General features: G+C 43.2%; 1 protein-coding gene across 1 annotated transcript in view; it reads left to right on the top strand.

Moving 5' to 3' along the window:
• LOC108795662 (neuropathy target esterase-like) overlaps positions 1-11,655 on the top strand; it is a 68,648-nt gene that overhangs the window by 47,365 nt on the left and 9,628 nt on the right. The window contains exons 17-24 of the mRNA XM_018566953.1: positions 791-922; positions 2,202-2,325; positions 3,609-3,722; positions 5,415-5,490; positions 7,857-7,967; positions 8,057-8,120; positions 9,241-9,409; positions 10,168-10,350. Coding sequence (XP_018422455.1) covers positions 791-922; positions 2,202-2,325; positions 3,609-3,722; positions 5,415-5,490; positions 7,857-7,967; positions 8,057-8,120; positions 9,241-9,409; positions 10,168-10,350 — 973 coding nt within the window. The remainder of the gene's footprint in view (positions 1-790; positions 923-2,201; positions 2,326-3,608; positions 3,723-5,414; positions 5,491-7,856; positions 7,968-8,056; positions 8,121-9,240; positions 9,410-10,167; positions 10,351-11,655) is intronic.

Consider the following 11,655-nt stretch of genomic DNA (forward strand, 5'->3'; position numbering starts at 1 on the left):
ACTTCTCTGTGAGGTCCAAGCCCATTCTGGCTTCTCGGACACCTCCAGCAGATGAAGTTCCTTCATCCCAGGAACAGTTTCAGACCCCCACTGGGTCCATTCCTAACCACCTGCAGTCTACAGGCCTGATCAGACAGCACACACTTCACACACTCCCCCCAGACAGGAGGCCTGTGAGGGAGAAAGAGAGTCTCACATGGTCAGCCCAGAATATTTCTGTCCTCCCCAGCATGCATCACTGGCCATGAAACTCCTAGTGATTGGCTAGGGAGACACAGATAGGTTGTGAAACACCACATTATTGGATGCTCTGCTCTGTGGCAAAGTCTCATCTTGCAGCAGACAAATGCGTACAAAAAGAGTGCTTAAAAGAGACCCAATGAGCACAGACTTTTCAAATTAGCTAGACTGGGTACAGTCCAGCAGAAATAAATTTAGGGAGTCACCCACTTAGTGCAAGGTGGCTACACCTGGCAATCATGCTTCAGTGCTGAGTCACTAGTTCAGAACGATAATGCTGCATAATTATTCTACATTAATAGACAAGAGGCAGGGCCTAAAATAGCCTGGCAACCATTTAAAAAAAAAAAAAGGTTAGCAAGTATTGCTCTGTATGTCTGTTCTTGACAATCAACCAGATTTTGGCAGCCATTTTTACAATGAAACCTAACAAATAAAAGAAAGGAATGGATTTGCTACTGCCAGACAAATAATTTATATCAGATCCTCTGATATGTGAATAGTTTTGCTTCCTCCTATAATTATTTCACAGCATATTTTTGTCATTCAGGATCCTGCGCAACCAACCCCAGGTGCTGCTTGCTGTGGCTCACTCTGTTGCTGAGCGTGTGTCTCCCTTTGTGAGACAAGTGGATTTTGCCATTGATTGGATTGGAGTGGAGGCTGGTAAAGAGCTGTACAGGTAAGCCTAGAGATGTATGTGTGACGGACCTAGGGCTGCAGAGGTTTATTACCCCGGAGACCTTTGTTTGCTATGTGTGTTTTCCTGTTTAATATTTTATCTAGAGAGAGAGCATTTCACTATTTGACTTAGTGGGCATTGTTTAGGTTGATGTGATCAAGCTCTCATCTGATTAAGGACATTCATTATGCTCAAAGAGTGTCTGTGCTTAAGGAATTCCAATGCAGGCACCCGGCTGTCCGGGGGAGGGAATTGGTCAAGGTAACACACTAAACTCTTATCTGATTCTGTGAGGTATAAACTCCTGTGTGCTTTCTTCAATAAACCAGTTCATGTTTCCACTCCAAAGTCAGTGTTGTCTGATTCTTGGGGTAAGCCCATGCTATATTCACTTACTTCTGGTCCAGCACCCAGGGTACAGCCTTAAGACGGAGATATCCATTCGGGGTATCAGGGAGCCTGTCACAGTATGTTCATGCACTGATGCAGAAATGAAGACCAATGAATACAGGTTGATGGGACAGAGGGGAGCTTTTCCTGGGCAAATCACTTAACACAATAACACCAATTAGCTGTTGACCTTTACTTAGGTTGGCAACAGAGGTCTAGTATTCTGGACTGCTACAAACATGTTTTCATAGTTGGCTTCTTTGCTATTTTCTATTGGAAGCTGTGACATCCATATCATGTCATTTAGAGCTAGTTGAAGGGTAGCCTGTCTCCTCTCAGGGAGCCATAGTGGAGCTGCCTTAGTGAAAGGTGGACCAGGACAGATCCAGAGCTTCCCGGAAGGTCTATATTTTGCCATTGACCAAGGAACACTTAGGAACCTCCCACAAAGACCAAGGGGAAGGCTAGTCTGTCATGCTCATTTTATTAGCCTTGTAACTCCCACCAGTATAAACAGCTTTCTCACATCAGGCTCTTCTCCTGATTTCCTTCTCCCTTCCTTCCTATCTATCTGTAAAAAAATAAGTCAAGGCAACTGGACTTGCTGTATTTTTCTTGAAGACGTTTCACTGGTCATCTGACCACCTTTCTCAAGTGAAACGTCTTCAAGAAAAATACAGCAAGTCCAGTTGCCTTGACTTATTTTTGTACAGATATACCATGACGTGGATGAAAGAGAACCTTCACAGACATATTTCTTGCTATCTCTCACATTCTCTGTCTCTAGTTCTCCTTTTTGCCCCCGTTCTATTTCATACAGCTACTCACTCCTTTCTTCTTCTTAAACCTTTCTTTACTACTCCTGTGTTCACACATGATTTTCTTTTAGAAAAGGGGACCCCTCTGACTGTACTTACATTGCCTTGAATGGACGTCTCCGTTCAGTGATTCAGCATCCTGACGGGAAGAAGTGTGTTGTGGGAGAGCATGGCCGAGGGGAGCTGATCGGAATGGTGAGAAGAGGGAAAGTCAGTGTACTTTGGTTCTTTTGTATAACATAATGCCTAAAGGTTGGATTAATCTGTCATAATGATTGTCTTAGATCAGCCTTTCTCAACCAGTGTGCGTCACACACTGATGTGCCTCCTGGGCTCCTCTTGGGTGACCCAATATTTTTTGTAGTGGGACTGTGATGTGAAGGGGGCTCCTGATGTAAAAGGGGAACTCTGATGTGAAAGGGGGGGGGGGGGGTGGACTCTGATGTGAAAGTTGGGCTCCTGATGTGAAAGGGGGCTACTGATGCAGAGGGTGACTCTGATATGAAGGGGAGGAGAATTTTGATTTGAAGGGGGCACTTCAATGTGAAAGCGGCTACCGATGCAAAGGGTGCCTTTGATGTAAGAGGGTGATGTAAGAGGGGGATTTTGATTTGAAGGGGCACTTCGATTTAAAGGGGGAGCCCACTTTTACGTGTTTGTGTGTGGTGTCCCCTTAAAATCTATGAAATTTTAGACTGGGGTGCCTCAAGATTTTGCACACTTTTTAAGAGTGCCATGACTGAAAAAAGGTTGAGAAACTCTCTCTTAGAGAACAACAACATTGTGTATGCAGTCCAGTGCAGTGAGGAGTGCTCAGAATTGTATGTCGGTGAAACAAAACAGCAGATACACCAGCGTATGGCACAGCATAGAAGAGCCACACCCTCTGGTCAGGATTCAGCAGTATACCTACATCTAAAAGAAAAAGGTCACTCCTTTGAAGACACTCAAGTACGCATCCTAGACAGGGAGGATGACTACGAACGGTGCACTCGATAACTGTACGGGACGGAGCGATGTTGCACACGACTAGCACATTGGGCGCCGGAACCGGAAGTACCATGCTGTTTTAACACCTCTCTCTGGGCAGATTAACAACAGAGGGAATTAAGAAATCTCTAAGGATGAAAGAAAGTCCATGTACTGTGTCTCTGAGTGTTACTGGGTAATTAAGCCAGTACCAGGTGACTCCTCCTCTGAGGATTGTTAGTCTGTATATTTGGTATTTGACAAGAGGTCAGACTGTTCTATTATAATGCCTGTCATAGAGATGCCTTAGTCACATTGCAATACTGTAATCACCAGCAGGAAGCTCACGGTCTTGGTGACACACTAGTACTGTGAAAGGGAGTACAGGGGGGCAATGAGATCTCAAGAAAACACCAGCAATGCCACTTTAATAGCCCAAATGTTGAGGGATGCAGAACTTGCATAGTTGATTATCAATATCCTCTCATTAGTGATATTACTTACAACAGGTGGAGGCGTTAACACACAAGCCAAGAGTCACATCTGTCAACGCAGTGCGAGATTCTGAGCTGGCGAAGGTCCCTGACGGAGCATTGTCCTACATTAAAAGGAGATACCCTCAGGTACACTTTTACTTTCAAAGATTTGTATTATTTTCCAGTGTAGTTTTAAAGTACAAAAACATATGAAGTACAAAAAGTAGAAAGCCACATATACTGTATATGTCACATGCACAGGAAATAAAAATGTAACAGTCACATAACAGTTGCGTTAATATAAGTTGAGACCTTCACATCGTTATCAGCTTAATATACCGTATATAAAAATCGACATTAAAAGAGAGGACAATCAAGTTGCTGGAAAATAGCCTTGTAGCCCATAGTTCTATTGTGCCAATGCAGTTTAGGGCTGACATAAGGACATTATATCCAGTTTAGCAAGAAAAAAAATGTTGAAATCAGAAAGGGACTACTCAAAACAAAAAGAAATAGAAAGGAAGAGAAAAGGAAAACGATAATTTGGAAGGTGAGCATGAGGTAACATGTATGTAGGTCAAGGTTTGTCGTCAAGAAACCATATTCAAATTACGATATTGTAACCATGGGTCCCATATAATAAATGGTGGCTGTTTGTCCAAGAGGATACTGGCTATTTTTTATGCGTAATAATCCAAGAAAGTTTGGCTTTAACCGAGGCTATGGAGACCCCCCCGGAGCTTCTTAAGCCCTTGCTTTTGAAATTGTTGCTGCCAGAAACATGGAGAAAATTAATCTACCCTGAAATGTAGAGATACCAAAGACCTGTTCATTAAGGAAGCATACTGAGGATCTTTAGGTACACTAACTCCAGTTACCTTAACAATAAGTGCATACGCTCTATTACAGAAGCTATGAATCTTAAGGTATAACCACCAAATATGAAGAACTGTCCCTTGATGTTTACATCCATGAAAACACAATGGAGACGTTCCTGGATACATAGTTGCCAGCCTTGCTGGGACCAGGTACCATCGCGGCAACACCTTATAGTTGGCCTCCACCAAGGAGAGATATTAAGCACACCCTGGAAGGCTTTCATGATTCTTCCATGCCAGGCATCCTCTGACAGTAGGGCCATCCCTATAATGAGGTGGAAGCCTCAGGTGGCATCTCATTGGGTCAAGTGAAGTGGGAGGAGCTCTTGGCCACCTGTGACGCTCTGGCTGGCATCCCTCTCTGCTCCTAGCAACCAGTGTCGTCAGTGAGCTGGGTGGGATGCCGGACAGAGCTGGATCCAGAGTTACTGTACACCACCAGCACCTCCCGACCTCCATCCCTTTCCGGGGATACGGAGCTGCGCACATATTACAAGTGATCTCAGTGACATCGCCAGGATCACTTGTACTAAAACACCAGATTCCCCGCTGTATATTTAGCCTTGCTTGTCAGAAGCAGGGCAAAATGTAGAAAAAAAAACTACCCGCCAGGTGGCTGTGTCGCCCCTCTACTCCCTGCCGCCCTGAGGCCAGGCCTCGGTGGCCTTCTGGGAAATCCTGGCTGCAGGATGGTTTGTTATGAAGGTCTTAAGAGAGATTCTTCTGGAAGGGAAAAATAATAAAATGTGAGTGCTCCATCGTCCTCAACCACAGTCAACTAACAATGTTTTATAAAATAAATTGGTTGTCAAATTTACACCTAAACAGGCACCCGAGTATGCACAGCAATCCTTTGTACATAAGAACTAGTATTGCTTTTCTATGTGATGATGTTTATTTGAATTGGCTGTCTTATATTGATATCTTCTGTGGAACCTCAACAAGTGTAACTTGCCTCCAGGTTGTGACCAGACTAATTCACATTCTAAGCCACAAAATCCTTGGGAACCTTCAAGAGACGCAGGGGGATGTGTCAGGTAAGACGATTTCCAAGGCTGATCTGATAATATTGGCTCTATGTGTCTGGATCTAATACATAATGCATGTCAGGGCACTTGTCAATATCGTTGCTAATGAGAAATCAAGATGTGCCACCTACATACCAGTGCAAAATAAACTGTTTAAAACTGGAGAGTGTTTATTAAAAATGTAAAAAGTGTAAAGCTATTGCTCTGCCTTTACAAACTTCCAAATGTATAACTTATTGGGAATCTCTTATTTGACATAAAATTTTACTTTACCCCTTAAAGACTTGCTCAAATATTCCCAACCATTTCTCCCTTGTGTTGGCGTGACTGCGGACAGACCGGCTCCTTGAGTCACATTTGGAGGTACTGCAAAGCACTTATACCGTACTGGCTGGCAGTTTCCCAGTTTCTTTCCGCAGTTACCCAAACACCCTGCAAGCCTTCTCCTCAACTACCTCTGTTAGGAATTGGCATTGATACCTGGCCCCCATCTCAAGGCACCTTTGTTTCCCATACTCTTATAGCGGCCAGATTAGCGCTAGCACAAGTGTGGAAACAAAACTAAGTTCCCTCCCTCCACATGGCGATTGATATTTTAAATAATGGATCTGGGTGACCACCCCCCAATTGGAGGAATCACTTAAGCTGAGAAAATAGCAAATTACAGCTTTTGTGGCCACTGTTGTATTTCCTGCTTGAAATCTAAGCTACAGTGTATTGTAACCAGTTGCACAGCTAGTAAGCAGTCAAGGAAGGGTCAATACTCCCCTCTCTGTAAGTTGATGTGAGGTATGGAAACTATGTGGTGGAGCATGGATTGTTCCAATCAATGGAGATGGTATGAAGTCTATTGTGCATAATTAAGACTTGGGGTTCCATTCCTGAAGAGCTAATGAAGATTGGGGGACTGTAAAATTTTATTGGATTGGTTCTTCCTAATATTGTCATGGCAACCAAGTCCAGTCCAGGTCTTACATAAATTTTTGTGACGGATCAATGTTCTTCAGGAGACATGATGTCAAGGTGAGTCCATAAATCCAGTTAACTGAAGGATTGGACCTACTATAATGCTAAGTTCTGGTTATCACTATTTGGATGTCAGAATGTGTAAAACACATTGTAAATTACAGGAGGTGTCATAGTAGGGCTGCATACATTCCTGAAAAATAAGAAACAGGGTTGAGTTCAAATAAATGTATGTTATTGGCTTTGCCTGCTAGGGGGTTAGCAATTCTGTGTATTAACCCTTGCATTTGCATTTATGCCACCCTGCATTACCAGTCAGGTGACATACATACATATTTTTATGTTTTATGAGGATTTCAGGCTGACAAACATAGGAAAGGGTAAGTACAATCTTACTGAAAATGATTGACATGTAGCCAACCTACACCGTAGCAACTTCAAAGGGAACTATATGTTGTAGATTGTTCTGGACACTGTTACCCAAATTACTAGTTTAAGTTATGAACCGCTATATAAGCATTCAAACTTACTAGTATGTGGTTCTGAAGATTCAATCATGAGATTGTTTAGCTCAACACAATAACAGAAATGTATCGGTATATAGTATCAAGACTTAAATACAACAAACCAACAATCTATTTAACTACAAAATACAAAGAAAAGATTTACGCATACATAATACACAGACATTGATATATATGAGACAAACAGTGGACATACAGTCAAGTGGGGAAAGAGTACAGGTATAGTTACCCATTAATCATCGCATGAGGGCCCCATCCTGGTGGTCTAACAGACTAACTTTCCTCTTCCTGCCCCTTGATTAATATATATCTCTGCTCTTCATAGGGAAGCATTGAGAGACTTTGATTGGTGGCCTCCCAATGCCCAATCTATTCGTATTGGAATTCCTGTATAGAGATTGGACGTTCCCAAATAACCCCTGCCAGAACCTCCAACCCCCCTCTATGCGAATCTATTAAGATGAGCAGGAAATTCCAGATAGGCAGGTGTCCTTAAGCTAACCCCAGGCCAAGATTGCATCCAAACAGGGCGGACACTCTGGTTGTTTTACTGGCTATAAGGAAGCCTTTTAAGATATTGGCCAGAGACAAAGAGAGTATGCACCTATTGTTAGAATCAAGGGTCTCGGCAAGTGTTCCTGGATCCCATTGTCTCTTGCCTTGACCATTTACCATTAACAGGCTATGCCTAATTACATTCAAAAATCCCCATGTAATCAATTCCTCAGGACAGTATACATATAATTTCCCTACTCTATTCAGTCACCCAACATAGAATATGTTTAATTAAAAAAATTATATACATATGTTCATGGAGATTTGATATGAATCTCATAAAGCAACAACACTTTAATCTTAGCTGTGCTCTCTCCGTCTTTCTCTTAGATCCCGGAAATGTGGCCAGTAACCTGAGTACGATTTGTGTGTTACCTTGCAGCAATAATGTTCCTCTCTCCGCCTTTACTATGGAGCTTAAACATGCTCTGGACACTATAGGTAAAACGTCTGTGAAGAAAGTGTTCAGTAGATCTAGTTTCCTCTATGGTGTTGGAAGAGTTAATGTACTTACAATCTGCCTCTTTCAGGCCCAACTCTGGTTCTCACAAGTGACATCATCAGGGCGCGGCTTGGAGCCTATGCCTTGGAAAGGTTTGTAAGGCCCCTGTGTACCCAGAGGCCTGTGGAGGGAAAAGAGGGTAAAAAGTGTGAGGATAAGCTTGGCTTCCTGGTGACAAAAATTGTATTGGTGTCAGCTCTGTCACCTGGAATTTGGTTGATTATCAAATTCTAAAAACGGAAAACAAGGGTGTATAATTGGCGCCATCCACTAAGACTGCCATCCCACAGATCTGTGACTGGGAATGTCACCAGCACACCATAGATCCTTCCAGAATCACAGAATGTTCATTTTATTGAACAAATTGTCAAGAATGGGAACAAGCGTTTTTCGGGACCACACAGGGTCCCTTATTCAAATGTCGTCATTGTTAAAGCCTGATGAAGGGACCCTGTGTGGTCCCGAAAAACGCTTGTTCCCATTCTTGACAATTTGTTCAATAAAATGAACATTCGGTGATTCTGGAAGGATCTATGGTGTGCTGGTGACATTCTTCAAAATCCTATGCTTACAGCAGCGCCGTCCACAGTCATTCCAAGCACCCTCCCTTATCATTTGGGATTTCCGGTAAGGAGAGCAACAACAACTTTTATATTATTCATGGACAATCCTAGACACACAGTTAATAAGTCATAACATGATAGCAAGGGTTTTTTTTCTTGGTTTACACTTGAAGGTTGAAGGTGGGCATTGTGTTGCTGTGCTAGGGCTGCTTCCCTACTCATGTGCATGTGGACATGACTATGTAGCTCCTGTACACACTGACCAAAATGATCACTGTGTAAAGCTTGGAACACAAATCTCTACATAGGGCAAACGGCATTAGTCACTTGCTCCAGTTCTGGGCCTCATCTCATTTAATCAACCAGTACAGGCATGCCTACTATCACCAAGATTTAGTTTCATCTTGTGTATGGTGGACAATGAAAACCTAAAATGGTTTAAACATAAGCTAAGGAATTTGTCCAAGTAATATATACATGGGCTATATTTTAACTATAGTAAGGAACATTACCTTATTAAAAAAAACACAACTATTGCATTCCTTTATAACAAATCCAATATCTGCATATATTCAATATAATCAGTTGCTTGGTGAGGGCAGGACTCCATTATAACCACATCCTTACACCCATTTGCATTTTTTGTCAGTACTCACGAGTGTCAACTGTCCACTTGGCTGGCCCAGCAGGAAGATCTTCACCGTATTGTCCTCTACCAGACCGACTCCTCACTCACACCATGGACCGTACGATGCATCCGCCAAGCAGACTGCGTCTTAGTGGTCGGGTTGGGAGAAGAGGCACCAGCAATGGGAGAGGTCAGAGAAAGAAACGTCAATGGTCTCAAGAAGATCATCTTGAGTTTTTACATTAAAGCGGGCTTTAGATGTCTCAATAAAGGAAACAATGATTATTGCTAGGGATTTTGGGCTGTTTCTCTGCACCAGACACTTAGAGCACCAGGCTGTCAGAGGTTCTCAATATCTCTGATTTCCTAACCAGTTACACAATCTACCTGCGAGCTGATCCCAATTCTTCTCTCTTCTATTGACCTACCTGTTCATGGGGAAATATCTGCCCATCTGTGTCCATCCTAATATGTCTTGCTTTATCCTGCTCCTGGTCTTCAGCAGCAGGTTCCTGCTGCTGCTGACCAGATCCAGCACTATATTTAAATAACTGCAAATATTTCACTTCCAGATTTCCCTTCCTTGCAACCATGGCAGCAACATTCCATTTGTACTTGTGATGTCCCAGAATCATTATTATTATACAGGATTTATATAGCGCCAACAGTTTGCGCAGCACTTTACAATATAGGGAAGACATTACAATCACAATACAAATCAAGACAAGATGGTAAGGAGGGCCCTGCCCCTGAGGGCTTACAATCTAAAAGGGAGGGGTATCCTTTAATTGGCTTACTGCCTCCTCTATATGTCTACGCAAAGCCTGAGGCCACATTAGAGAAAGTTGGCTGTCCTCAATTTCCTTATGATTTGTCACAGTTGATACATTCCTTGTTTACGGTGTTGCTGTTACAGATCTTTCTCCTCTTCTTTCTCTCTCACTATAGCTTGAAAAGTTTCTTGAGAATTCTACTAATAGGGCCCTTAAACAACTTGTACTCCTTCATCGGATGGATGGTCCTCCACCATCAGACACGGCAGAATGGCTTAAACTCAGGACTTGGGTATCGGCGCATTTCCATATCCGAGTCCCGAAGCGGGTATTTGTGAAGAGGCCGCCACATAAAATGGTAATTGCAGCATATTTAAAAAAAAATCTTGATATAGGTGTAGCTTATATGTAGTGATATCAGTGAGCTTAACAGTTGTAGTTAATTCCTTAGTTGTTCTAAGCATAATGGTGTCTGTGCCTTCACTTTTATAAGTGGAAATTCTCCTCCGTTGCAAGGGTTCTCATCAGAGATGTCCAATTAATGAAGACTGTTGCCTCTGGTAGCATCTGTTTGGGTCACGTGGGGGTGGGGGCGGCTGCCAGAGCGGCATGGCCGCGCAATGTTTGCAGTGTGCCTGTACGCCAGGGCGTACCAAGGTTGCTAAGAGCCAGACGGGGAGATGTGTAAGGGCCATTCACATCTCCCTCCTCAGCTCTTAGCAACCTGGGGGATGCATTGGCCGGCATCCATGCCAGCTCCTGGTAACCAGTGACATCACTGGTTGCCAGCAGTGTGGCGGCATCACTCAACCGCCACCCCCAAACCTCCCCCCTGGCTGCTTCAGGTGACTAAAAGGCAAGAGACACCACTTTTTTCTCTTTGTAATGATAGGACTGGGCTAAATGTTGCCATATGGACTCCTTCAACAAAAATGACTTTGTATTCATATCACATGGCTTCATTCTTTTACAAAGCCATGTGTAATTTTGCTTTTGCACTGATTCCAATGCTTGGCAAAATTTCACAAAATATTCAGATTTATGCCAAAATGGCAGCATAGTAAAAACTATCAATTTCATGCATCTGTAATTAGGAGTTGACGTTTATGTATTTCCCTCTGCTATGATGTTCCTGCCTTGAGTTAAAATGACAGTTTGCACCTTGCATGGTCCAATTATGTTTCCCTCTGGTGCACTTAAGTGGACCGATCCAATCAGCTCCACAAGGAGCATCCAAGAGAACATGTTTGAAGGGACAGTTGCCTACTAGTAAAAATACCGGGACATACTGTATACCTTATTACAGGGCTCAAAATTTCCACTCGCCTGCTCGCATTTGGCGAGTGGAAATGCAGTGCAGGCGAGTGGAAATTCAGTCAGGCTTGAGTCAGTACGTGACTAATGGGAGCAGCTGCTCCTGCTGGGCTCTCTGTTCTGTCAGCCGCAGCTCTTCACTGAGCTCCGGGTCGAAAACGGAGTGATTAGTAATGTCTGCAGACCTTACTAATCACACCAGATCATCAGGGATCTGCCTGCTCGTCTCCTCCCTACAGAAAGACAAGCAGGTGAGGGGGCTTCATTGTTTTACTTTACAGGGAACATGGGGGCTTCTTATTTTATGTGTGGGGGGGGGGGCAGGGAACAGGGTGGCTTCTTATTTAAT

Source organism: Nanorana parkeri, unplaced genomic scaffold (assembly GCF_000935625.1).
Source record: "Nanorana parkeri isolate BGI_ZX_2015 unplaced genomic scaffold, ASM93562v1 scaffold991, whole genome shotgun sequence".
NCBI lineage: Eukaryota > Metazoa > Chordata > Amphibia > Anura > Dicroglossidae > Nanorana > Nanorana parkeri.